At 52.7% G+C, this 26,125-nt stretch overlaps 1 protein-coding gene across 2 annotated transcripts in view; it reads left to right on the top strand.

Annotated features, from left to right (window-relative positions):
- Positions 1 to 26,125, top strand: part of TRAPPC12 (trafficking protein particle complex subunit 12) — a 65,279-nt gene that overhangs the window by 36,280 nt on the left and 2,874 nt on the right. Inside the window, exons 6-11 of one of the 2 annotated variants that reach the window (XM_024756921.1) lie at positions 4,742 to 4,854; positions 12,680 to 12,752; positions 14,793 to 14,866; positions 18,289 to 18,387; positions 22,912 to 23,012; positions 26,077 to 26,125. The exon at positions 26,077 to 26,125 is cut by the window's right edge and continues 10 nt beyond it. In XM_024756921.1, the coding sequence (XP_024612689.1) occupies positions 4,742 to 4,854; positions 12,680 to 12,752; positions 14,793 to 14,866; positions 18,289 to 18,387; positions 22,912 to 23,012; positions 26,077 to 26,125 (509 nt within the window). The remainder of the gene's footprint in view (positions 1 to 4,741; positions 4,855 to 12,679; positions 12,753 to 14,792; positions 14,867 to 18,288; positions 18,388 to 22,911; positions 23,013 to 26,076) is intronic. The other variant, XM_024756920.1, reaches the window with a different exon arrangement.

Genomic DNA, 26,125 nt, shown 5'->3' with positions numbered 1-26,125 from the left:
CAGACCGTCTCCACGCCAGGGAAGTCCCGTGCCTGTGTGCCCCGCTGGAGTCAAGCTGACATTCCTCCTTTTGCTTTTTCTTTCAAGTTCGCTGCCCAGCACGGGGCCTGCGTGATGTCTGGTGCATCCCGCTCTGATTCTGTGGCTGCCGAGTGGGTCTGCAGTACTGCAGGGGACTCGATAACATGAATTGTGTAGCAGTGTTTTCATTTAATGTTTTCTAAATGATTAATGAGAGCACTTCTACCGTATTTATAGCGACCTAGATTTTGGCAGGTCATGACTATATGTGGGAACTTTCCAGAAAAACAGATCCACTGGGAAATACGTTTCCTTCCAGATTCTGACTTGCCCTCTTTTTCAAGGCGTGCTCTCCATGCAGGGGAGACAGGCTTCTGGCTGGTGTGGAGCTGTTGCGTATTTCATGTTGCTGGATTCTTCTGGCATGAAGGGCTTCACTGATTCCCAGTGACTCTTCACACAGAGCAAGGCTGGGTTTGCTAGACTGAGAGAATCAGTTTAAAGGTACTTTTATTTGCAGTTCTTTAAAACAAACAAAAGCAGAAAAGGCCTGAGTTACGTTGAAACAGTTTCTGTTGTGTTTTACTGGCGAGGTTGTGGGGTTTGCTTGGGAACAGTGGTCACATCCCCTTCGTGACCAGCGTACATCCAGCGCCTGTGCCTGCATTGGCACCTGAAACCCACTGAGTGACTGGCTGTTAACCTGTTCAAGCTGGGATTAATAGCGTTTCTCCAGCTGCTTTTCTTGTTTTGGCTGTATGAACAGTATATTTTTCTAGAGAGGGGCATTTCTCTTTCTGATGTGTCGTGAGGCTGTGTGTGTGCTTCCCTCTCGATTTCTGCTCTATGAGATTTTTAAGCAGTATGAGACCTTCCCAGTGGTACCAAGAGAGAAGAGGGGGAAACTGCTTCCCACTTTAGCCCTGGCTTTCTCCCGGACACTCCCAGGAAAGCCACGGGCAAGGGTGACGTGGTTAAGGAGGATCGGTGCTGGCTCTTCTCTTCCTGCTCTCGGCTGTCTGGATAGAGTCCCAACTCCAGATGTGAGTCACAGGGAGGCACGTGGAGTGTCACCTGTCGCCGGCGTCTGCCTGCGTCCACCTCCCAGAGCTGCGGGAGTCCGGTCCAGCACCGACAGGCTCTGGTGGAAAGCTCGACAGTTTGGGACAGGGATGTCTGTTACTCCATAGAAGACGGTGCCTGGAGAGAAGACGGTGTGAGGGCCCAGAGAAGACAGAACTGCAGGCACATTCTTCTGGTCTTCCAAAGGGTCTTTGTTCTGTCTGCGTTAGTTAGGACTTCCAGCAGCATGTTCAGTAGGAGTGGTACAAAGGGGAGGGACATCTCGGCACGATTCAGGACCTTAGGGGGAGGCACCTAGCTGCTCACCGTAGGTGTTTATAGATGTTTTTAGCTGTAGGTGTTTATAGATGTTCTTTATCAAATTGAGGACGTTTTCCTCTATTCTTAGGTTGCTGAGAGTTTTAATCGTGAACGGGTGGTATATTTTGTCAAATGCTTTTTCTGCTTCTCTTGATTTATTGTGTGATTTTTCTTGTTTAGCTTGTTTGATGTGATGGGTTATGTTAATTCATTTTTGAATGTTGAACCAACCTTGCATACCTGGAATAAATCCCAGTTGGTCATGGTGGATAATTTCCTTTATACACTGTTAGTTTTGATTTGCTAATTTTTTGTTGGATTTGATCTAGTTGGATTTGACTTGCTAGTTTTGTTGAGGATTTTTGTATCTATGTTCATTAGCCATGTTCATCTCTAGTTTTCCTTTCTTATAATACTGATTTTTTCCTGATTTTTCTATAATGCTGGCCTCATAGAATAAATCAGGGAGCGTCCCCTCCACTTCTGTTTTCTGGAAGAGGCTGTAGAGAATTGGTACCACTTCTTCCTTAAATGTTGTGCAGAATTCACCAGTGAAACCATCTGGGCCTGGGCCTGGTGCCTTCTAGTTTTGGAAGGTTACTATTTATCGATTTCATTTCTTAAGTAGATATTCCTATTTAGATTATCTATTTCTCCTTGTATGAGTTTTAGTAAGTAGGTTGTGTCTTTCAAGGAACTGGTCCATTTCATCTAGGTTATAAAATTTGTTGACATAGATTTGTTCATAATGTTCCTTTATTTTCCTTTTAATATCCATGTGATCAGTAATAATGACCCCTTTTTCATTTCTGATATTAGTAATTCATGTCTTCTCTCTTCTTTCTTGGTTAGCCTGGCTAGAGTTTTATAAATTTTATTGATTTTTGTCAAAGAACTAGATTTGGATTTTGATGATTTTCTCTCTTGATTTCCTGTTTCCAATGTCATTGCTTTCTGCTCTAACTTTTCTTTCTTTTCTTCTGCTTTTATATTGCTTGTTTTATCTCGTATCCTACAGTAGAAGCTTAGATGATTACTTTTAGGTCTTTTAAATGTATGCATTTAACACTGTAAAATTCCCTCTTAGCACTGCTTTTGCTGCATCCCACGAATTTTGATAAATAGTATTTTCATTTTCATCTAGTTTGAAATATTTTCATATGTTCTTTTAAATGCAAAAACTTCCCCAGGTCCATGGGCAGTTTCCAGGGCAAAGAGCAAGTAACTCCCGACCATCTTGTCATATATTCAGCTCATTTATAAATTGGGCTTGGGAACTTCACAGACGTTTTGTTTCTGCATTTATCTTATAAAGCTTAAAGTGTTCTAGAGATTCTCTCCCTGCAGGTAAATTCTAAACCATGTGGGAACGACTATTGCCTGTTCTCTGTTTGACGTATAGGGATGACAGACACAACTTATGTGTGACTTACCATGTTAGCGCAATCCCATTTTAGTGATGCCAACGGTCAAGAAATGGTTCTTTCTAGGAAGCTGAAATGACTGATGCCATGATGTCAACTCAGTCATCCGTCTTCTTCAGACGTGGCAATTATTTAGTGTCATCAAAAAAAAAAAAATTCAAACATTTAAATTGAATAATTGTCATCTTTCTTTTCTCTAGGCTCACAATCACAATAGAAACTATTTTCCATAGTATTCCTTAGTTTTGTTTGTCCTTTTGACCTTTCTTCTTCCTATCCTTACTGAAGACCATAGAGCATCATACAATTTTTCAAGATAAGAAGCACAAACATGAAGCCACCTCAGTGTGGCACATGGTAGACCCTCACTGATGGTTGCTGGATGGACGATGGACGGACTGAGGCACAGAGAGGCTGAGCAGCTTGGAGCTGTCACACAGCTTGCTTCTAACCATCTTTAAAGTGTAGTCCAGGGAGTTCCCTGGTGGCGCAGTGGTTAAGAATCCACCTGCCAATGCAGGGGACACGGGTTCGATCCCTGGTCCGGGAAGATCCCACATGCCGCGGAGCAACTAAGCCCCTGCGCCACAACTACTGAGCCTGTGCTCTAGAGCCCGCGAGCCACAAATACTGAAGCCCGCATGCCCTAGAGCTCACACGCCGCAACTTCTGAGCCCTGTGTGCTGCACCTACTGAAGCCCGCATGCCTAGAGCTCATGCTCCGCAACAAGAAGCCACCACGATGAGAAGCCCACACATCGCAACGAAGAGTAGCCCCCACTCACCACAACTAGAGAAAGTGCATGCGCAGCAACGAGGACCCAACGCAGCCAAACAATAAAATAATAAAGTGTAGTCCAGATCTAAGTACTGAGAGGTCCCTTCTGGATCTGTGAGATTGCCTTGTGCTGGCTTTGTCACATCCTTTAAGTCGTTCATAATCGGCACAGGCTGTTTGATTATTTGATGGCATTTATATACTTATATACTTACTAAATTACGATATATACTGATACAGATACATATCCAAGTCATGTCAGAGGGGAACGGGACACTAACAGAAAGATTCCCTCACCCTGAGAGAACACAGCCACATTCAGACACTGTGTAAAAGCTCATTTCAACTGCAGTCCTTTTCGGATCACTGCTCTCATGCCCCCAGCACGCTGACGGAGGTGGCACTGCCCAGAATTCCCTCCCTCTGGGGCAGCCCTGGGCAGTGGAGTCTTCAAGGCCAGCTGCCATGCCTTCCTTCCGCTGGGACAGCTCTGAGGTAGAACTTTCACTCCAGAGCCACACACACACACACACACACACAGAACTTTCACTCCAGAGCCACACACAAACACACACACACAGAACTTTCACTCCAGAGCCCCCCCCCGCACACACACACACACACACACACGTCCCGGAGTCAGGCTGACGCTCCGTCCTCAGGACCTGGGCCCGAGGCGCACCCTCTCTCATTTCCCTTCCCGGTAACCTGACCTATGCAACCTTCTGCAGGAGCTCGACATCCCAAAGGAGTACAGAGAATCCATGAGTGTTCTGTTTTTTTTACTGGAGCAGGCGGTGGTCTGTACCATTCTACTCATTTTGTGATAATTTCTACACGATTGTGGCGTAACTCTGGAAAAGCAGTGACAGCCAGCTTTCTCCTTTGGTCATTGTCTAGAACATACAGCTGTACAGAGAAAACCATTGTCTAGAACATACAGCTGTACAGAGAAAACCAAGACACGTTTTATAATTGGCATCATCGCATACTTTACCAAGATATAAGGGATTCCGTCATCCCTTCTGCTAGAACATCTGCAGATTCCCTGCTGCATGGGTGCTTACCCTGAGAGGGTGCTTAGTTGTGCTCAGTTACGGCAAACAGACTCACTCTGCTTTGACTTTGGTTCTAGGCTCCATGGTCCCCTTCTCGATGCGGATCCTACACGCGGAGCTTCAGCAGTACCTGGGGAACCCCCAGGAGTCGCTGGACCGGCTGCACAGGGTGAAGGCCGTCTGCAGCAAGGTAACCGTCGCTCCAAGTTGGGCCGCTGACGCCTCCCCTCCTGATGGAGGGCTCACCCAGACTTTCCCGCCCTCAGAGAAGCACATCACGCCACCCTGTACCCTTCCCACCACTCTGCTTCCCCCTCCTGAAAGGCAGGCTGACCCGGTTCCTTGTGACCATGCAATTCACTGTTCTTGCTGAATTATTCTGGGGGGGGCGGTGGGTGGTTTTCGGCAAAGCTTGAAGCCTGAAATCTTTCTTCCCGGTATTATTAGTAAATGAAAAGCAGGAGAGTTTCCTCTTGTGTAGAAATCACACACGTGAACACATGCCAGGCTGCCCGACCACTCACGCATCCTGCAAAAGGCTACGTGCACCTGCTTCATGTCAAACGGAGGCATCAGAGCAGTATTTAAAGAGATAATGGTTTAAAATGTTCCAGCATCAAAGCAAATTATAGTGTATCATGACAAGTGTCATTCGTAATACTGACTCCAAAGGCAGATAAGGTTCAGAAGTGCTTCCCGAGTTATTCTGGGTTGTAAAGTAACAGTTACGTGGAAGGCATCAAGGTGTATCAACAGAAGATGAGATTTACTGCACTGAGTGATGGGAAGGAGAGATGTGGGGTTCAGAGTCTCCCCATCTCCAGGCAGCGGGCAGCCGCGCCCCCAAGAGCCTCCGTCTTCAGACTGGAAGTGAGCCTGCCTTTCCTACCCGCCTGGCAGCCTTGCTGTGTAGCTTAGCTACAGTGTCGTCTGTGGAAGGGCTTCCAAAGCTGTAACAGCAAGCAGTTAGGAGCGGCAGCATGTGACAGGTTTTTAAACGAGGTTATTTGTACTTGTTGAGTTCCTGCTTCAGTCCCCAGCTGCTCTATGGTGGACGTTCCCAGAGCCTCCTGGGGGATCCTCTGTGTTCCCGGCAGGGAAGTGGCAGGGCTTCCGCCCTCGCAGAGTGGACGCCACAGCAGGCCACCTGACACTCTTAAGCTTTGCATCGGTTTCTGGCTTTTATAGCTTAAAAGGTAAAAAGAAAAACTTTGCTCTCTTATAATTTGATCCGTTGATGGGGGAAATTGTGTCATCACTATTTTTTAGAGTCTAACACTCTTGACTCTTAAAACATGGTTAAAATGGTTATTTCCAGAAATAGGAAAACAAAACTTGTAATTGGTACTAAATCAGTGATGTTCTAAATCACACACAGATGATTGTTTTTACTGCTTTTCACTCACCTCCGTGTGACACAGGGGACGTGCATATGAATTCTAAGGCTGTAACCCAAAGGCTGTCCCCCAAGGCCTCCCCGGTGGGCTCCACCCTCTCCATGCGTCTCTGGGCGCCCGCCTGCCACGCCTGCTGCCACGTGGTGCTGCCCTTGACGCCACGGGCTCGGAGGTCGGACACGGGGGTGGCGCTGATGGCTGCGGTGGCCACGGGGCTGTGCTCAGTGCTCCCTCCTACACGATGGGTGCTGTGCTCCGTGCTTTATACTGAAGCTCCGTAAGTGCTCACAACGGCTGTACAAGGCAGTGCCATGCCTGATGTACAGGCAAGGAGACGGAGCCTCCGAGGGTTAAGTGCAGCTGAGGTCCCTGAACGAGAGCAGGTCGCCGGCTGTGAACCGGCCGCCGCCCACGCCTTGCACCCTCTGTGGCTCCGGCTGCAGCCCTTTTCCCCGCACGTGCAGCGTGTGCCCGGAAGCCTTGGAACGCGGCTTCGGCCTCGTGCGCAGCCGCACTTCCTCTGCCAAGAGCTGCTGTCAGTGGGTCAAGGGGCGCTGGGCTCCTCGCTGGGGTCGGGGGGCGAGTCCAGCAAGGAAGGAGATGAGTCAGTCTGGGAAATAGTCTCTCCCAGGGTGATGCTGGCCCCCGGCCCCCCGCTGCCCCCCGCCTCGGCTTCCCCTCCCCAGCCTGCTCGCCGGGCCTGGCCTCCTGCCCGCCCCAGACCCAGGGGGCCCAGGCTCAGCCAGCGCCCACCAGGCCTCCCAGACGCAACTGCCTGCTGGGGCGCAGCTGCGGCGTCGAGCAGGGCCCACCCGGGCCGCCCTGGAGTCGTCACGGGGGCTGGGGCGGGCAGGAGGCCGCGCCGGGGCTACCCTCTGGAGCCGCCGACCGGCCAGCGCCTTGACGGCGATCGAGGGCGTCACTCCGCGCCGGCAGCGAAACCAGGGCGTCATTTCCGGAAGGAAAGCAGGGGCGTGGTGCACACCCCCGAAGCGCTCTGTGCCCGTCGGTTTCGTTGCGCGTGTGGCGTCTCTCGTTGCTCTGGAGTTCAGGGGTGGGCGTGGAAGCCGCGCCTGGGAAGGGGGTAAAGAAGAGGGCACAAAGGTTTCCGTCCTTAGTGAGAAAGCCCGCCGAGGCCCCGCTCGGTGCTTGGGAAGCGCACACGCTTGTCGCGGGTGCAGGTGTGTGTGCACATGTGCTCGGAGCCCGCTGTTGGTCGCTGCCTCTCTAGCACACGTCAGGTGTTCACAGGTTCAGCCCCAGCGCGGGTTTCCCAAGTGAAAGGGGACGACCCGGGGTGGCAGCTAGAGTGAGATGCGGGCGGGCCCGGGACAGCCAGGGTGGGTGAGAAGCAGACACCTGCCACCCGGTGGCCCTCGGCCCGGGCAGCCAGCGTCCCCCCTGCAAAGGGACACACTGGGATAGAGGTCTCCCGCTGCTTCCAGTCTGTGCCGCCCCGACCAGAGCAGCAGGGCACAGAGCCGGGTGTCCCAGGGCGCCGGGCTGGGGTGTGGGGACACGACATGGGCTCCAGATGGGTGTCTCGTCTCCACAGCCGTCACGTGGGAAGTGTTTAGAATGTGATCTCCGCTGTCCAAGCCAGCCTGCAAAATTACAATTACAGGACGGCCTCTGTGAAGGAAGTAATATGCCCTGAAAGAACACTCCAGTACGTTAGAGGTGTGGGTAATGGGATTAGTGGTCATTTTTATTCTCTGTCCAGGTCTTAACAATGTACGTGTTAGTTTTATAAGTAGAATATTTTTCTACTGAAAAAAAATTAAATGAGGACTACGGGGCAAAGGGAAGATAAAATTCAGACAGCAGTACGGTCGGTAACATACAAGGTTTATGCCACACACAGGTTGGCGCTGAGGGTCCAGGTAAACAGAGCAGAGAGGGACATAACACCAGTTATGGAATCCCCGGCATCGTTTGCTCAGAAGAAGCTGAGCTTTTCCTTATACGGCAGATTCACTGGAGAATGGTTAGAGCCTGTGTATTCAACCTGATGAGAGCACTGTCTCGATTTTTCAGGTGCGGCCCAGTTTTAGCAGAACATTACTCATGACCTTTACGAAACAGTCCAGGGTTTTCTCTGCTGTCTTTGAAATAGAAGGTGACAAGTAAGAACCACGTGGTGAAGTAGTAAATGTTTGGTTCAGATGTACTGGTATCGATGAAGAACAAAATATACCTCGATTTAAAATAAGCACGCCCCATGGCTTAGGAGAGCTATCCCTGTCACGCCACAGCAGCGGTACCTCTGCTCACCATCCCTGCCCCTCGGCTTCTCTGCGGGCCACTGCACCTCTGGGTCCCGTCGGCAAAGAGCCAGGGAACACGTTTCTAAGCCCGTTTGCGTCATGATGCCAGATCAGCGTGGGGTTCGGTTCTCCGCTGATGGGGACATGCCACGTGGGTTTAAGTTAGGTGCTGCCCTGCCCTACAATTCGATTTCTGCAGCCTCCGCCCACCCCAGCTTAGCCCGGCTCGGGGTACCAGGTAAGGAAGTGCCCCTTCAGAGACCCTCACTGCCGAAGGAGCCCCTCAGGAAGGGACGTCGGTTTGCTCTGTTCTTGGTTGGACACCCTAATGAGGCAGAGGTGAGAGGGGCGTTTCTAGGAAGGGTTCATATCTTTACTAAAAAGGAATTCCAACAGATGGACCTGCTCAGTTATACTGTTGTACTCGTAAACGAAGTTAAGAACGGAAGAGAGAACAGACATTGTCCGCCCTCCCCCTGCCAGCCGCTCTGGGAAGCACCCAGCTGGGCGGGCCATCCGGCGTGAGCGCGCCCGCCGCTGCCCGGCTTCACCAGACGCCCATGGTCCCCACGCCCCTCTGTCCTGCCCGCTCCAGCAGAGAACAAATTGACTGGTGGCTTCATCAGATAAGATGGGAGTGGCTGGCAAGTGAGGGGAGGTGGTGGAGAAGGGGAGGTGATGGCTCCTAATCCCTGGTCGAGGCTACATCTCTGCCCTTTGCCATCGACACTCACGCTCCTGGGCCCGGGTGTGCTCAGAGGGCCCAGAAGGAGGAGGTGACGGGAGCGTCCCCATCATCAGGGTTTGCACGATTTGTATCCTGACTCGGCTCACGGTGGAAATTTGCATCGTTGCTGATCCCAGAACAAAGACTTGGGAATGTCGACCACACCCCTCAGCAGCCCCAGCCCCATGTGAAATTTGCTGTGCCAGAGGTGACCCACAGTGTGCCGTAAGGTCACTCGAGTTGGCAGGCGGTCCCGCCCGACACCTGCATGATAGCCCAGCAGCAGGCAGCCCTCGGTGGAACAGAGAGGTCTGGAGTCTCCATCCTGGCATTGTTTACCTTGGCATCGAAGGTTCTCCCTCTCTGACCTGCATGGAAAGAGAGAGCATTGCTTCACGGTGTGATGCCCTGCCGGGGGAAGCCCACAGGCCGTGGTTGGAGGGGCTTTGGAGTCAGGTGGACGGGTGTTTCCAGGTGTGACCCTGACTCTTCCTGGTGGGGTGACCAGCCTGTGGAAGCCTGGGGAGGAGTGGTGTCACCAGCCACCTCCAGGCTGCTGTGTGGGTTAGATGACCAACGACCTGGCACGGTGCGTGGTCCATGGGAGTGTTTAATATTCCTGCAGTGGCTTGGAGCAACTCCGAGAAGCCTCTTTTCACCTTGAAAAGCCTTTTTTCCAGAAGGTCCCCTAGGAGACTGGAAGGGCTGAGAAGGTCCCAGAACTTTCCAGAGAAATCTAAGCCCCTCTAGGGAGACCTGCTCTCACCTCAGTCTGAACACCGCAGGTAATTAGTGAGTCCTTGGGTCCTTGAGTTAGGGCCGGCCCCCAGGGGTCCAAAGACTGGACGCTTTGTGCATAAACCCGGTCGCTAGACGTTCCCCACCCACAGCCTGTGACAGGCTGACAAAGGACAGGACCAGGGCTCCTTCCCTGAGAGCTTTCCCACAAACCGAGGTCCCCAGACCACCCATACTGGTGTTGCCTGGAGCCCATCAGAAGGGGAGGGTTTGGGCTGTGCCCCGCATATGACTCAGAACCTGGAGTTTAAAATACCGGAGTCCAAGGTCATGCATATGCACCAGGGCCCACGAACCCAAAAATGTTTGTAAGTGATCTTCCAAACCCAGGGTAACTGCAGAGAAGTCAGGGCATGGGTTTGGTCCCTTTAAATATGAGTAGGTGACACATTGCCTGTTTGAGATCAAGTGGTCCTTTATTTATTTATCTATCTATCTATCTATTTATTTATGGCTGCATTGGGTCTTCGTTGCTGCGTGCGGGCGTTCACCAGTTGCGGCGAGCGGGGGCTACTCTTTGTTGTGGGGCGTGGGCTTCTCGTTGCGGTGGCTTCTCGTTGCGGAGCATGAGCTGTAGGTACACAGGCTTCAGTAGTTGCGGCACTTGGGCTCAGTAGCTGCGGCTCGTGGGCTCTAGAGTTCAGGCTCAGTAGTTGTGGCGCACGGGCTTAGTTGCTCCGCGGCATGTGGGATCTTCCTGGACCAGGGCTCGAACCCGTGTCGCCTGCACTGGCAGGTGGATTCTTATCCACTGCGCCACCAGGGAAGCCCTGAGATCAAGTGGTCTTGGTTACATATGGAGTCAGGCAGCTGGGATATTCGTGCAAGGCGTATAGTTTTCTCCTTGGACAAAACAGCCGAGCCCGGGCCTTCTGAGTCCTTTGTCCTCCCTCCGCTGCTGTCCAGAGTGTTGACGGCGTCTGCATTGCTGGAGTGACACTGCCCGTCGCAGAACCAATCCAGGACAGCCCAGGACCCGCGGGTGGGGCGGGGGGTGTCGATGCAGCCTCTCAGCTCTGGTCACACCCACCTGCTGAAAGAACAGCGGGTCCAGAACCGTCTCCCAGGCCCACATTTCCTCCTGGCTGCTTCCTAGTCATGTCCAAGCAGCATCTTCACACACTCAAAACCACTGTCATTTCAGTATTGTAGTTACTTTCGGAAGTACAAGGCTTGCCCGGAGCCCAGCTGCTGCCGACCCGCCACCCCACACTCCAGTTTCCGGAGCATCTTCCAGAATGGGTGCCGTGGGCGCGGCCCGTCTTGGTCGTTCTGGGAAGCAGACCCAGAACTGCTCACGGGCGTCCGACCTGCACCTGGACAGGAGGGACAGGAGGGGCATGCGGCCACGTTTGCCATCCGAGTAGCTCAGGCTTTGGGTGGGAGCGTTTCTACACTTTACGGAAACGACTTTCGGTAGATCAGCGTGCTGTTACTGTGACTGTGTGAAGTCATACGGGTGGGAACTCTCTCCCCCAGACACTGTTCTCCTGCGATTTAGCTCAGGCTGGAGGTAACTGTGGCCCCCCCCAGGTGGGTTGCCCAGATGTGTGGAGGTGCCCTGCAGGGGGCCAGGACCACTCCCCGACCCTGCCCTCCTGGAGTCTGTGCTTCCGATGATTCTCTCATGCTCTTTTGTTGTGGTTGGTTTTGCTGTCAGGCCTGCCCCTCCCCCCGCGTCCCATCCGTCAGCCCGTGAGTCGGGGCCAGGCCTCGGGCCCTCTGCACTGTGCGTGGCCCCCGGGGCTGGGAAGAGCCAGGCTCCTGCGTTTCTTCTTCAGAACCTCTTAGTCCTTCTCTTTGTTCCTGTCCCTCCTCAATGGTACCTTCGAGACCTTCTTTCCTGGTCAGTGTCTGTTTTTATGATTATTTATCAGAAGACCGATTAGCTGAAAAATGTCATTTGACCTCATCTTTGAGGTTACAGTTTTGAAGCCTGGGTGTGTCCTGAGTGGTCACGGTAGGACAGGCCTTCATGTTCACAGCGAACTGTCGTCCACCTTTTGTGAAGCGCTGACCCTTGGCAGCAGAGGAGGCCCAGCTGGCCTGTCTCTGTGTGGATGGGACGAGGCCAGTGAAAGCCCGGAGCAGCTGCTTCACTGGTCGTGAACTTCGCCTCTTGAGGGTGGGCCGTTTGGGGCAGTGCTGCCTTGCAGGGTGGCCCACTACACGAGGGGGTGTCTCCCCAAAGCACGTGGCCTGAAGTCGGCTGTCAAGGAAGCATGAGACCCCCGTTTTCACTTAGCACGTCTTTCTTTTCCTTCCCCGCAAACAGCCTTTACTATTAACACGTTTTTTCTCCTCACCCTGCCCTCCAAAAGAACATAGGCTCTGCTCAGATCACCGTGGTAGCAACTTCTTTCCTTTCAGGGAAACCAAATCACAGAGGAAGCAACTCAAGGTTATTCGCCGAACAGTAAAAACTATGTAAAGTGACAGATGCTCAGAATTTATGTGATCCATTTAAAAAGGCTGCACATCTCAGGTGCCCTAGAGGAGCGAGACTGACGTTTTCACAGAAGTTAGTAAACATGCTCTTGTGGAACATGCCTGATGCTTTCCTGACAGACGAGAATATCTGCCCCACGTCGGGGCTCTCTGATGCTTTACGAGCGTCATAATCCCAAACCCCCCACCAGTCAGAGAGCAGCTCCCCGTTTGCCATCATCTCCGTGCCTCGTGAGCAGCGAAGCTTAAAACGTGTCCCTGCGAAACGCTCCTTGACAAATGGGTTTCCATACAGAGAAATCTGCTTCTCCTGGAGTATATTGTGACAACGTCTAGAAGCAAATTCATTTCTGTTGTTCTTCCATCCATTTCCCGCAGATCCTGACGAACTTGGAGCAGGGCCTGGCCGAGGATGGTGGCATGAACAGCATGGCCCCGGAGAACAGACAAGGTCAGTGCCAGACTCGCCTTCCTTAGACAGTCAGCCGGCATCGTCAGAGGGCTCGGCCCCAGAGGTTTCTCTGTCTCATTCTTTTCCTTCTCACTCCGTAATGCACTCATCCTCTCATGCATTCATCTCCTCGGTCCTTTCTTGGACCAAGCCAGGCACCGTGGTTGGTGCTGGCATAAGGCACGAACCCCGCTCTCGGGGAGCCCCATCAGGCCGAGACCCGCCTACAGCAAATAACCCCAGAAATCGACGTGAGCGTCCACAGCAAGGTGGGTGCCTGGCCCGTCCGCCCGTGGGGAGCCTGAGGCCCGGGCAGAGCTGGAGAGGAAAGGAAGACGGGGCCCTGCGTGTGGAGCCTCGGGGGCTAGGCCGTGGAAATGGGTCGTTATGTGAGTGCTGGGCAGGCAGGGGCCGAACTGCGTTTTGAAAAGATTATCCTGGCTGCGATTTCTTGAGAACATTAGCGAGAAGAACTTCTAATCATGCTTCAAAACCCAACTCAGATGGCACCTCCCTGAGAGGCTGGCACCTCTGCACATGAGCTGTGGGCTTATGTGGTCTCCAGGGGCGCCTGACTTGGAGCGGCTTTCGGTGACCACAGGCGAGCACGGATGATGTGGGCAAGGGGTGGGCTTCCTCTGAAGCCACGCTGTGAGGAGACGGATGTGCCAGAAGCAGGAGAGGTGGCCTGAGAGGAGAACCCCCCGGGGCAGAGACCTGTGTCCATGCCTCGGGCACGGCGGGGCCCCGGGCGCCGTGCACCCCAGACGCGCTCGTGACTGTGGGAAAGGGGGAAGCATCCCAGGCAGGAGATATCCATCCTCGAGGACCAACAGCTCTGGCTGCGTTTGTGCTTTAAACACAGATCCCTTTCTTTGAGAAATCCCAGGAGACCAGGTCTGTAGGTGTGATGTTCGTGCGTCCTTCTCAGTGATTTAAGTGCTGGTAGATAACAGGGGTATGACGTGGGCATCTCCGTGCCCTGGGACATCCCGCCCTCAGCATCTTTCCCACTCTGGCCATGTCATCCCACGGGGGGTCCGTGTTTTGGTGGCAAAGAGCAGGTAGTCGTTGGAGCTCAGGAAGCAGTGCCCGGAAACCTGACAACTCACAGCAGGTCAACAGATTTATAAGCAAAGAGGGGAAGAAAGCACTAGAAAGTCCTCAAAGAGAATCAAAATCAAACTCAGTTCACTGAGAATCCACATTTTACATTGGTTAAGGAAAGATATTCAGAATTTTTCTTTTCACAAAAATGATGTCATAAGGGGAATGTAAGCAGCTAATGTATATTTAATTGCTGAAAGGCAAAGTGAGTTACGTTCTTAATTCTGACAATTAAGTTTTCTGTCCTTTTCTCAAGCACTCCAGGAATAAGCGTCATTTCTAGGAGACTGTTATCCCAAAATTGACCCTTGGTCCCGGCAGTGGGAGGAAGGTCAGCTTAAGCTAAGGCAAGCTCGCCCAGTGGTCACCATTCACATGTGTCTGGGACGTGCTTCTCCCTGGGCCTGAGCTGGATGGCAGATTCAACATCTGACCAAGCACCGGCCTCTCCAGCCTCCCCGCCCCGCATCCGCTCCGCTCCGCCTGCCCTCAGAGCCTGCTGAGGCAGATGGGTTAGGAATTGTTGCTTCCACTTAGAAGGTCACAACACCTAGGCCTTGGGCAGGCAGGCCGCTGTTACCAGGGCGCAGCTGCTGACACCGGGTTGTGACCGTCCACCAGCCCTGCATCCGGGAGGCCTTCAGCCCATCCAGGTCACACCAGGAGTGGCCCCGCTGCAGGGCGAGGGCTGTCGTCTTGGCCGGCTTCTCCCATCTTTTGGACGTGCCGACCTGGGGACATGGCCCTGGTCGGCTCATGGGACCTGTCCTCCCCGAGGCTGAGCAGGTCGCCAAGAGCACAGCCCAAGGTGTGGGCTGAGCAGCACAGGGAGCGGTGGCCTAGCCGGGTGACGGGGGCGGGGCGTCCATCTGTCTGGGTCGGGCCGGCGGCAGGACCCGCTCCCCATGCACTCACCGTACTCCGCTCTTGCAGCCTCCGTGCAGCTGTGGCGGTCCCGCCTGGGACGGGTGACGTGCTCCATGGCCAACTGTCTGCTGCTCATGAAGGTATGATGTTCTCAGGGCGGGGGGGACCGCTGGGACCTCGAGGTGGTGTGCATGCGGGGGCGGTTATCGAGCAGAGAGGCCAGTGAGACACTCGGGATAAACGTGCTTTAATTTCTACTGAAAGAAATGTCAATAGAATGTAGAATTTACACTGCCAAGTTTAATTGTTCGAACAGGGGTCGAGATGATTTAATTGAAATCCTCCTCATGCTCTCAATTCTCTCTCCCTCCTGTTTTTCTCTGGATTCAGTCCCAGAGTTGGCCTCTGTTCCCCCCATTAGAGAAGGTGGTGTCCCTCGTCCTGACCTGACTTGCGCTCAATGGCCATGGCATCTGGGGACAGGCTTCCCCGGGAGATCTGCTCCTTAGCCCCGCCCCCCCCACTGCCAGCCCCCGGGGAGGCGGCTGGGGGACGAGGAGGCTGAACCGAGGGCGTCGCTCCTTTGTTCCTCCATCCGTGCCTCCCTGGCAGGGCCCAGCGGCAGGGGCTGGAGGCTGCTGCCCGAATCAGTGAGCCGCAGACACCCAGAGCAGCTCCGTTAACATCTGGGCCATTAAGAGGCCAGATCGTGGCCCTCCCACGGGCCAGCCCAGGGTCACTCCTGAGCTTGGTTTTAGCAGAGCAGAGCAGGCAAATGGCCGAGGGGAGAAGCGGGCTCCGGGAGCTGGTGTCTAACGCTGACAGGGCAGCCCCGCGAGGGGACCGCGTCCCGGGCCAGCTGTGGGTCCCGTGCCAGCTGTGGGTCCCGTGCAGAAGGCCACGCTGGGTGTGCACTCGGCTCCTGCCCCAGGGCCCTGCCTTCCGCGCGTCGCTGTGACCCTGGGGTGCAGACTGCCTCGCGTGCCCCTCCCACCCCCGAGCCCCGGGGACCTCCCCTGAAACGAAGGCCCGTAGGGATGCACTTGCAGCCCCCCTTGGACAGCGCCTTGGGGTTAAGGCGTTCTGGTTCTCTCAGCTCCTCCCTTCCTGCCACCCTGACCCCTGACACGGCGCCCCGTCCCTCCCGCGGGTGGAGGGAGCCGCCCAGGGCCACTGCTGCCTTCCTTCCGCGGAGCTCGCCGGCTCACGCGCAGAAACAAAGGACACATCGTAAAGTCACGGGCCGATCGGTGTCTCCTTGGTCACGGGCTGGGACACCTCAGGAGGGTCTCCTGTTCCACTGGTGGCTTCGTATGTGCATTTTTAAGGCACATTAATAGAAAATTGTGGGATAAGAATACCCTTTGCCTACTGCTGGAGTGATGATACCACCAGGCGCCAGACTAAGTCTTGTACCTACGTTGTCGGGACTCAGTACAGAACAGATCACTGTGCTTCAAAAATACTTTTACCACAAGTGCAGTTTAATTTGAGATTTTAGATTATGCTTTCATTTCCACGAGTTAAAAAAAGGAATGAAAAATTTTGCGGCTGAGGCGCCAGCACGCGTGCGCATCCTTTCGCCACCTAGTGAGCGAGCCCGGAATTACAGGAGCGTCGGCCTCACCGGCGCGTCCCGTCCCTTCCGTTCGCCTATGGGCGACGCTGGGTTACTTCAGCAGCCGCTTCTTATTCTGGATAACATTTCTGCTACGGCGACGTGAACGCTGATTCACCTTCTTAACGATGAGCAGTCTGTCCACACGCTTCAGCCCGAACGTGTGCCTGAAACACCGTCGCAGCCTGGGCACCCCAGCCCATCTGGGAGACTCAGGGCGCCGCGCCGCCCGCCTCCGTGCCCCGCCACGCGGTGCAGCTGCTGAAAGAAGAGGGGGAAGACGGGGCTAGAGCGGTCGGTCCCTGCGAGCGGGCCGCGCCCGCCCGACCTCAAGCGCACCCTTCAGCCGGGGCCGCATCTCCTCGTTTCCTCCGGTAAATAAACGATTTCGTTAAATGGTCGTCCGCTGACAAGCTCTGGCCGCGCTCCGCTCTGGTTTACCGGAGGCCGGGCTCCTTGGAACCGCCAGGGCCCGGGCCCGAGGCTGCAGCCACCCGGGGCCGCCGCCCGGGCCCGGCGCCTCGTCTGAAAGCCTCCGCACGGGGTCCCCACGGCTGTGTCCGCCCAGCCGTGCTCTCCCAGGAGCGCCGCTCCGGCGGGACGGCGGCCGCATACCTCTCCGTAGCAGGCCGGAGCGCCGAGCCGTGGAGGTGTCAGGCGGCGACGCCGGCCACAGAGCCACCCGGAGACGCGGGCCGGGATCGGGGCGTGTGCACTGGCCTGACCCGGTGACACCTGGGCGCCGCCGGACACGAACGGCGAGGTGGCCTTTCGTTCGCCCTAAACCTGGACGAGGCGTAGACGTTCAGCACGGTGGGTGATTCTCAGATGCTCCGAGGTGCCCCCGTCTCCCCGCAGAAGTCCAGGGCTCAGCAGCGCCGGACCCCAAGCCGGGCCTCAGCGTCCCTCGGGCCCCAGGCGCCGGGGGCCACTGCCGCCCCGGAGCGGGCTCTCGGTACACCCTCACCCGCGCGCTCCCGCTGGGCAGGGCGCAGGCAGCGGTGCCAGGAGCCGAGGGGGACAGGCAGGTGCTGCCGGCTCGCCACCTGCACCAGCAAGTCCAGTTCGTTGTGAAGAGCTGCTCTTGAAGCTGCCAGACTGGAGAGTCTTTCCATTTTTTTTTTCCCTGCTAAACTGGAACGTTTCTTGTTGTCTGTCTGTCTTCATAACATCCCAGTTAGCGAACTAGTAACGCCTGTCCCAGTTTTCATGAGATTGAAAACGTAGACGACTAAAGAAAGAAAAGTACCTCGTGGGGTTTCACGAAGACTCAGTGAGAACACTGCCGCGCGGCCTGCTGTTTGCTGACCCGGGAGACGCAGGGAGCTGTTCACACCAGCCCGGGACAGTGCCCACCAGCAGGCGGGACGGTGACCCTGCCGTCTGAGCTCGGGGCTGTTGGGGATTTGTCCTTGTGACCCTGGCAAGACGGCCAGGTGCCCTGGATGGCCTCCTCCCGCCAGAGCCAGCGAGCTCTCCCGGCCCACCTGTTTTACGGGGCTTATGTTTGTCTACGTTTAAGAACTTTACCTCGAGTTTTAGTAAAGAAAATGTTTAAGAGACGCTATTAATAAATTCAGTTTCTGTGTCTGGCAGATGGAGGCAAGACAAAATTCACCAATTAAGGATTTTGTCAGAAAAGAAAGAGTGAGTCCAGGTGAGATACTAGTTGCTACTCAGAAGCTGGAAGAAGAAAGCCCCTCTGCCCTAAGTGCACAACCGGAGCCCCTCGGGGAGAGGCAGGCTCTCAGGACCGTAGTTACACACAGAACTCAGAGCCTGGCTTGCTGAGCCGTCTGCCGCCCTCACGGCGGTGCCATGTCCCACCTGCCCACGCATTCGTTTTCCCGCTTCACATGCGAGTCTGCAGGTACCTGAGCTCCTGTAACGTGTAAAACAGAGCGTGATCCTCCTAACTGTAGGATGCTCTCTGGGTCCCCACAGGATTACGTGCTGGCCGTGGACGCGTACCGCTCGGTCATCCAGTACTGCCCACACCAGGAGCCCCAGCTGCTGAGCTGCATCGGCCGGATCTTCCTCCAGGTGTGAGCCGCGCGGTTGGCAGGGTGGGCCAGGGTTGCCTTAGTGTGGATGCTGTAGATTTCAGAAAGAACAGGAGATACATCAAATCAGACTTCCGTGACTGTAGAAGGGGTAGTTTTCTTGGTCCTGGCTTGACTGCGCTCTGGGCTTTGACGTGATGAGGAAGCCAATTGCTAGACGTGCATTCTCGTAGATTTTCACCTGGGAAGCGCTGAGATGGATTCCTTGAGAAATTGCCCTGTTGCAGGTAGAAGTGTGTTGACAAAACCGTCAGTACTTACTTTAAGTGGCTGATAACGTAGCCAAAGCGCGCTTGAATCCACGTGCGTGGACAAAGGAGGTCCCGCTTGGAGCCATGGTCCCGACAGTGCGGGAAGCCGGGACGTACCCGCTTTGCCAGGGATGGCGCTGAAGCCGGGGCGCATTTGGTGCCGGGGTGCCAGGCGCCCGTCCTCGCTCCTGTCCTCCCCACGACGACAGGCCCACACTCGCAGGCCGAGCGCGGGTGCCTCATCCCCGCACCCTCAGTCTCAAAGGGTGTCGACCGTAGCACCCGCAGCCTGGGCGGGAGCCTGATGGGGCTGTCCGTGGTGGTCAAAGCAAGGGGGATGGATGTGGGGAGGCGCTGGCCCTGAGCGGGTGCCCTGCTGGGCCATCCTCCACCGCCGTGTGACCGGCCCACTTTACAGAGGAGCAGACTGAGGCTTCCCGGGGCTCAAGTGACCTGCCTGAGGTCCCAGAGGTCAGGCCCACAGGAGGAATCTGAACAAGGTCACCCAGAGCCCAGGTTCTCTTCACTGACGTTGGTCCTGTCCTCCTGCACCTCCTGGCCGCTGCGCACACGAATGCGTGCACACACGCACCCCACCTCCACCCCGTCCTCCACGCCATGCACAGACGCAAGCACGCGCACACACACAAGCGCACACACGCCGCTCCCCCGGGGGGGCATCCAGAGACAACCCAACAGTGAAAGCCGCCTGTGTGTCGTCCAAGTCCCTCCCAGGATGCCCAGGGTCCCTGCCCCAGTCTCTGAAGCTTGACCTTCACTGAGTAACTCATGGATGTTGAAGAACGCGTGTTCTAGCATCTGAAAGACCCGGGTTTCTGTTTGTCCTTGGTGCTTACCTAGCCTTGACCCTGGGCTGGCCACCCTCCTGAGCTGCATCCTCTCCTCTGTGCACCAGGGACGCTCGTGGCTGCCTCTTGGGGTCCTTGTGCCGATGAAACGAGACAGCCGTGTAAAGAATGCCGTGCCCAGGATCTCGTGGTGCCCGGTTATTATCCTGATTCTCATACTAAAAGAATGTTCTGTATCTGCTCTAATTTCTCACTACTCAGGACGGTCTCAGAAACTTCATTTCTGTCTTAATTTGCATAATTTGAGCAATGTATGCCGGAGGTCCATCTAGGAACCCCGAAATATGAAAGCACAGTCTTTCTGTGACAGTCACGGACCTGACGGCCCAGGGGAGGGACCCTGACGGTCAGACTGGGGCTTGGTCGGTGCTTCCCTTGAGACATTTCTGGCCACAGAAGTATTCACATTTGCGCCTCCAGTATGTTGGGCTCCCCGGGGAAGTGTCCCCAGATCTCTGCAGTTATCGTTATAAGTGAGATTGGTCTGGGTTTGTGCGTGCATATGCGTGTGTGTATGTGTGTGTGAGCGTGCCCTTCTCAAAAGCATTTGGTATCTGTGTTGTGTCTTCATAAAAATAGCTGCTTGCTTGCTTTCTCTGTCCTCTGGGATATTCTGGACACTCTGGAATTACATGTTCCTGGGAGATTTGAATAACTGACCTCAAAGAGGTCTCGGCCACCCTCGTAGGATTTGTTGGATAACTTAATATTGTTACTAATGGCTTCAGTGTTCCACGCGTGAGGTTTTTCTCTCTGCTTCTGGGATCGATTTTGGCAATTTAGAGTGCCAAGGAAATCCCGTTTGGTCTGTGTATTCACATGTGTTTTTGCTTAGAGTTCGGTAAAATATAGCCTTCTTTCATAATTACTTCAACTTCACTTTAACTGTAGTTATTTCTCCTTTTACATTTATAATTGTTTACTCATGCTTTCTTTTCCTTGATTAGTTCATCCACTTATTATCTGTTGTTTTCTTCAAATAACTAGTTTGGGTTTGTTTATTTGCTTACTAGATACTTTGCAATATTTTTAATTGCCTTTTTATATTGTTTAATTTTTTACACTGCCTCTAAGTCTTAGAAAATCAGTAGGATTTTAAATCCTAATTACGTTTTAATAATTATGAAGATGTGGACTTCCCTGGTGGCACGGTGGTTAAGAATCCGCCTGCCAGTGCAGGGGACACGGGTTCGAGCCCTGGTCCAGGAAGATCCCGCACACCGCGGAGCAACTAAGCTCGTTCACCACAAGTACTGAGCCTGCGCTCTAAAGCCCGCGAGCCACAACTACCGGAGCCCGCGTGCCTAGAGCCCGTGCTCCACAGCAAGAGAAGCCACTGCAGTGAGAAGCCTGCGCACCGCAACGAAGAGTAGCCCCCGCTCGCCGCAACTAGAGAAAGCCCGCGCGCAGCAACGAAGACCCAGTGCAGCCAAAAATAAATTAATTCTTTAAAAAAAAAATACAAGGATGTGAACTTACCTTCTAATGACCAGAAAAATCAGTAGGTGGCAAAGAAAATTCTAAGATTCCTTCGTTATCTCCCACTAGAAAATAGTTTCAGCGCAAGTCCTGTACCAGCTCCTTGAGGCTGTGCTGTGCAGAGGGCCAGCACGTGGTCTGGGAGTTGGACAGTCCCATTCTGTTATGTTAGCTTTGTGACCTGAGGAAACCACCCAGCCTTTCTGAGCCTCATCTTTTTAATCCAGAGAGTGAAGAAAGGAGTGGGACCAACAGCACAGCTTGTTAGAAGTTGTGAGCTGTGGGAAGCACTTAGCACAGCACCCAGCAGACATTCAGGGCCTGGTGCACCTTTGTTATCATTTGGTGAGCGTCAGTATCTCCATCAGTATGCCCCTGGGCCCTTGGAGGATGCAGGGTAAGTGAGCGCACTGCGGGGAACGCAGATGTTCAGGCCTCTGTGGGGGACCCCGGGTGCTCCCACCGTGTGCGTGAGGGCGGGGCCAGTAGATGCGCGGATGGTGCCACTTTGTTTCCTCCTCCTGGTGGGGTGATTTTCGGGGCAGCATTGACAACAGAGAGGGGCCGGAGACCGTGAGGGTAGCTTGATGGGCGCTGGCTGAGGACTCGAGATCCCCGGGTCGGCGACGAAGGGCGCTCTTTACTCACAGCAGCAGCAGTGCAGCCAGTGTCATCGTGTCACCAAACACCAGGCCCTGGTTTCCCAGGGTAACGTGAAGGGGCCGGGTGCTGCCTGCAGGGGGCTCGCTGTGGAGAGTAACCCAGACCCTTGGTGCTGGGTGGTGGGCACGCCTGCCCTTGGCTGCAGGGAGGTACCGCGGGCTTCCCTGGAAGGAAGGGGAAGGGAACAAGCGCTCCTGGCAGGTGGCTGGAGGACCCCGGGGATCGGGATGGGGGTGAGTGTGCAGAAGAGAGGGCACTGACGCTGCAGCTGCGATGCTGTCCCCTCGGCAGATGCAGAGACATCTCGTGGTGTGTTGTAATGAGATGCCCTGGAGTCAGCTGCTCCAGAGCTGCTCCTTTAGGCCTGAAACACAGAGGCCTTTGTTCTTCCTTCACCCTGGTCGTAACGTCTTTGTTTTCACAGGGTTTTCATTTTTCCTGTATTTTGCAGTCTAAGCCTTAGATCATTGATCTCCTTCCTCGTGCAGAAGGAGACCCGATTCCCTCTTAAGCCCCCGCCCCCCAGGCTGTGGTCCGCAGCCATGGCAGGACGGGGGAGGGGGTTTAGCCATCAGGACCCCCAGTGGCTCTGGCTTCATTTTAGAGGGAGCTGAGGAGGTGTCCGTAACTGTTTGCTAAGAGCGCGGCCATTTGTTCGCACGATAGAATTCTGTGTTATTGGGTCAGAATATGACTGAAATTTGTTAGTTTGATGATCTCTGTCATTTTACTGGTCACAAATAACCCCCCAGTAATTGATTGGGAGACTGTAATATCATACCAAAAGGTAAATGTTGTACTTTTTTAGTCTTTTTTTTTTTTTTTTAACGATAATATCAAGCTTAATTTGCCAAATAGACAAGTGGGACTTGTGGGGCATGTTTTGCCTGGGTGCTAGTGGCAGAGGTTTCTTGAAATGATCCACGGGCAGGTTTAAGAACGGGCCCGGGGCCTGGCCAGAGTCGGGAGCCAGGATTCCTCTTGAAGGGTACAAATTAAAACTGTAAGAGACTTGTTAACACGCAGGTGTATTAACCACTCCCTTTCTGACATAGAGATAGATGTTGACATCCTGCTGTATCCTAAATGGCTCTTACTTTATTTTGGTAACAAAAAGTGATAATCAGTAAATGGTTATACCAAAGTTTTACCCTGCCTGATACATAACATTAGGAAACTGTGTATGTGGGTTTAGATTGAACATTTGTCAGCTGAACTGACTACATAATTTTGTCAAAGCAGATTGGAGACATAAAGACAGCTGAAAAGTACTTTCAAGACGTAGAGAAAGTAACACAGAAACTGGATGGACTGCAGGGTAAAATAATGGTTTTAATGAACAGGTATGTATTTTTCCTTCCAGTTTTACTGAGATATAATTAACTCACAGCCCGGTGTAAGTTTAAGGTGTGCGGCATGATCTGATTTACATACTGACATCGTGAAGTGAGGACCACAGGAAGTTTCATGAACATCCATCATCATATGTAACGTACGGCCGTGTTAACGGTGTTCATCGCGTTGCACACTGCATCCCTAGAACTTACTTATAACTGGAAGTTTGTACCTTTTGACCACCTTTATCTAATCCCCCTCCCCCCTCCCCTCCACGGGCAACCACAAATCTGATCTTTTTCTGTTTGTTTGAAGTATAATTGCCTTGCAACACTGTGTTAGCTTCTGTTATACAACGTAGGGACTTGATATTTCTATAGCTTTCAAACTATCACCACCATTCGTCTAATTATGACCTGTCTCCACACACACAGTTCTCACATTATCACTGACTGCATTCCTCACGCTGTGCGTTTCAGACCCGTGACATGTTTATTTTGCACCTGAAGTTTGTCCCTCTCTACCTCCCTCCCTTAATCACCTGTTTCTGTCCTCCCCTCACCCACCCCACTTCTGGCAGCCACCTGTTTGCTCTCTGTGTCTGTAACTCTGTTTCTGTTCTGTGTTTGTTCGTTTTTAGATTCCACATATAAGTGAAACTGTACAGTATTTGTTTTTCTCTGACTTATTTCACTTAGCATAATGCCCTCTAGGTCCATCCATGTTGTCACAAATGGTAAGATTTCTTTCTTTTTTATGGCCAAGTAATATTGTAATATTCCATGCACTGCACGCACACCCCTTTATCCATTCATCTGTTGACGGACACTTAGATTGCTTTCTGTATCTTGGCAATTGTAAATAATGCTGCAGTGAACGTAGGGGTGCATGTATTTTTTTCTAATGAGTGTTTTTATTTTCTTTGGATAAATACCCAGGAGTGGAATTGCTGGCTCGTATGGCAGCTCTATTTTTAGTTTTTTGAGGACCCTCCATACTGTTCTCCACAGCGGCTGCACCAGTTTACATTCCCACCAACAGGGCACAAGGGTCCCCTTTCTCCACAGCCTCACCACCACTTGTTATTTGTTGTCTTTTTGATAACAGCCATTCTGACAGGTGTGAGGTGATATCTTATTGTGGTTTTCATTTGCATTTCCCCGACGATTAGTGACATTGCACATCTTTCCATGTGTCTGGCCATCTGTATGTCTTCCTTGGAAAATTGTGTATTCAGGTCCTCTGCCCATTTTTTAATCAGGTTTTTTTGATGTTGAGTTGTTTGAGTTCTTTGCCTGTTAACCCCTATTTGACATATATCAGTTGCAAACATCTTCTCCCATTCGGCTGGCTGCCCTTTCATCTTGTTGAGTTTCCTTCACTGTGCAAAAGCTTCTTGGTTTGATGTAGTCCTGGCTGTTTATGTTTGCTTTTGTTTCTCTTGCTTGAGGAGACAGATCCAAAAAACTATTGCTAAGACTGATGTCAAAGAATACTGCCTATATTTTCCTCTAGAAGTTGTATGGTTTCAGGTCTTACATTTAAGTTTTAAATTCATTTTGAATTTACTTTTGTGTGGTGTTAGGAGTCTAGTCTGATTCTCTCGCATGTAGCTGTCCTGTTTATCCAACACCATTCATTGAAGAGTTTTTTCCTCATTGTATATTCTTGCCTCCTTTGTCACAGATTAATCGACCATGTAAGTAGGGGGTTATTCAGGTCTTCTGCCCAGTTTTTAATCTTTTTTTATGTTGAATTGAATGAGCTGTTTACTTTTTTTAGTATTTATTTATTTATTTGGCTGCATTGGGTCTTGGTTGTCGTGGCACACGGGATCTTCGTTGCAGCAAGTGGGCTCTTCGTTGCAGTGCACGGGCTCTCTAGTTGAGGCATCCCGTGGCATGTGGGATCTTAGTTCCCCAACCAGGGATCGAACCCGCGTCCCCTGCATTGGAAGGCGGATTCTTAACCACTGGACCGCCAGGGAAGCCCCTGAATGAGCTGTTTATATCTGTTGGATATTAACTCCTTATAGGTCATATCACTTGCAAATATTTTCTCCCACTCAGTAGGCTGCCTTTTCATTTTATCGATGGTTTCCTTTGCTATGCAAAAGCTTTTAAGTTTAATTAGGTCCCATTTGTTTATTTTTGCTTTTATTTCCTTTGCTTTAGGAGACGGATCCAAAAAAAATATTGCTACTATTTATGTCAGAGAGTGTACTGCCTACGATTTCCTCTAGGAGTTTTTTGGTTTCTGGTCTTATATTTAGGTCTTTAATCCATTTTGAGTTTACTTATTTTTTTGTATGGCATGAAGGGATGTTGTAATCGCATTCTTTTTTTTTTTTGGTTGGGGGGGCGCCTGGGGCCATGCCACAGGGCTTGCAGGATCTTAGTTCCCTGATCAGGGGTCGAACCTGGGCCCCAGCAGTGAAAGAGCCGAGTCCTAACCACTGGACTGCCAGGGAATTCCCTCTAATTTCATTCTTTTACATGAGGCTGTCCAGTCTTCCCAACACCACTTGCTGAAGAGACTTTTCTCTGCTGTATATTCTTGCCTCCTTTGTCATAGATTAGTCGACCATAGGTGTGTGGGTTTGCCTCTGGGCTTTCTATCCTGTTCCATTGATCTATGTCAGTTTTTGTGCCAGTACCATACTGTTTTGATCATTGTAGATTTGTAGTATAGTCGGAAGTCAGAAAGCATGATTCCTCCAGCTCGTTTTCTTTCTCAAGATAGTTTTGGCTCTTTGGGGTCTTTTGTGTTTCCCTACAAATTTAAAATTTTTTTGTCCCAGTTCTGTGAAAAATGCCTTCGGTATTTTGATAGGGATTGAATTAAACTAACAGGCGTCAGACCCAGTGCAGTTTGCTCCCCAGAATGCCCTGTCCCCTGCCACATCCGGAAAGCAGTGACACCACCTGGCTCGGGTGACGCCTGAGGGGCCAATGCTGCCTGGTCCTCCCCGTGGGGTTCCAGTTCTGGGAGCTGCCCTGTCGGTGTTGCTGCCACGCACCTGCCCGCATCCTGACTTTCCTGGTTAATCCTCTGTGCATTGCTTATTTCCAGAGCTTTCCTTCACCTCGGTCAGAATAACTTTGCAGAAGCCCACCGATGC

Source organism: Neophocaena asiaeorientalis, unplaced genomic scaffold (genome assembly GCF_003031525.2).
Source record: "Neophocaena asiaeorientalis asiaeorientalis breed wild unplaced genomic scaffold, Neophocaena_asiaeorientalis_V1.1 scaffold703, whole genome shotgun sequence".
Taxonomy (NCBI): Eukaryota; Metazoa; Chordata; class Mammalia; order Artiodactyla; family Phocoenidae; genus Neophocaena; species Neophocaena asiaeorientalis.
The sequence above is the reverse complement of the archived record's forward strand: the minus strand, read 5'-3'. Positions and strand labels throughout refer to the sequence as shown.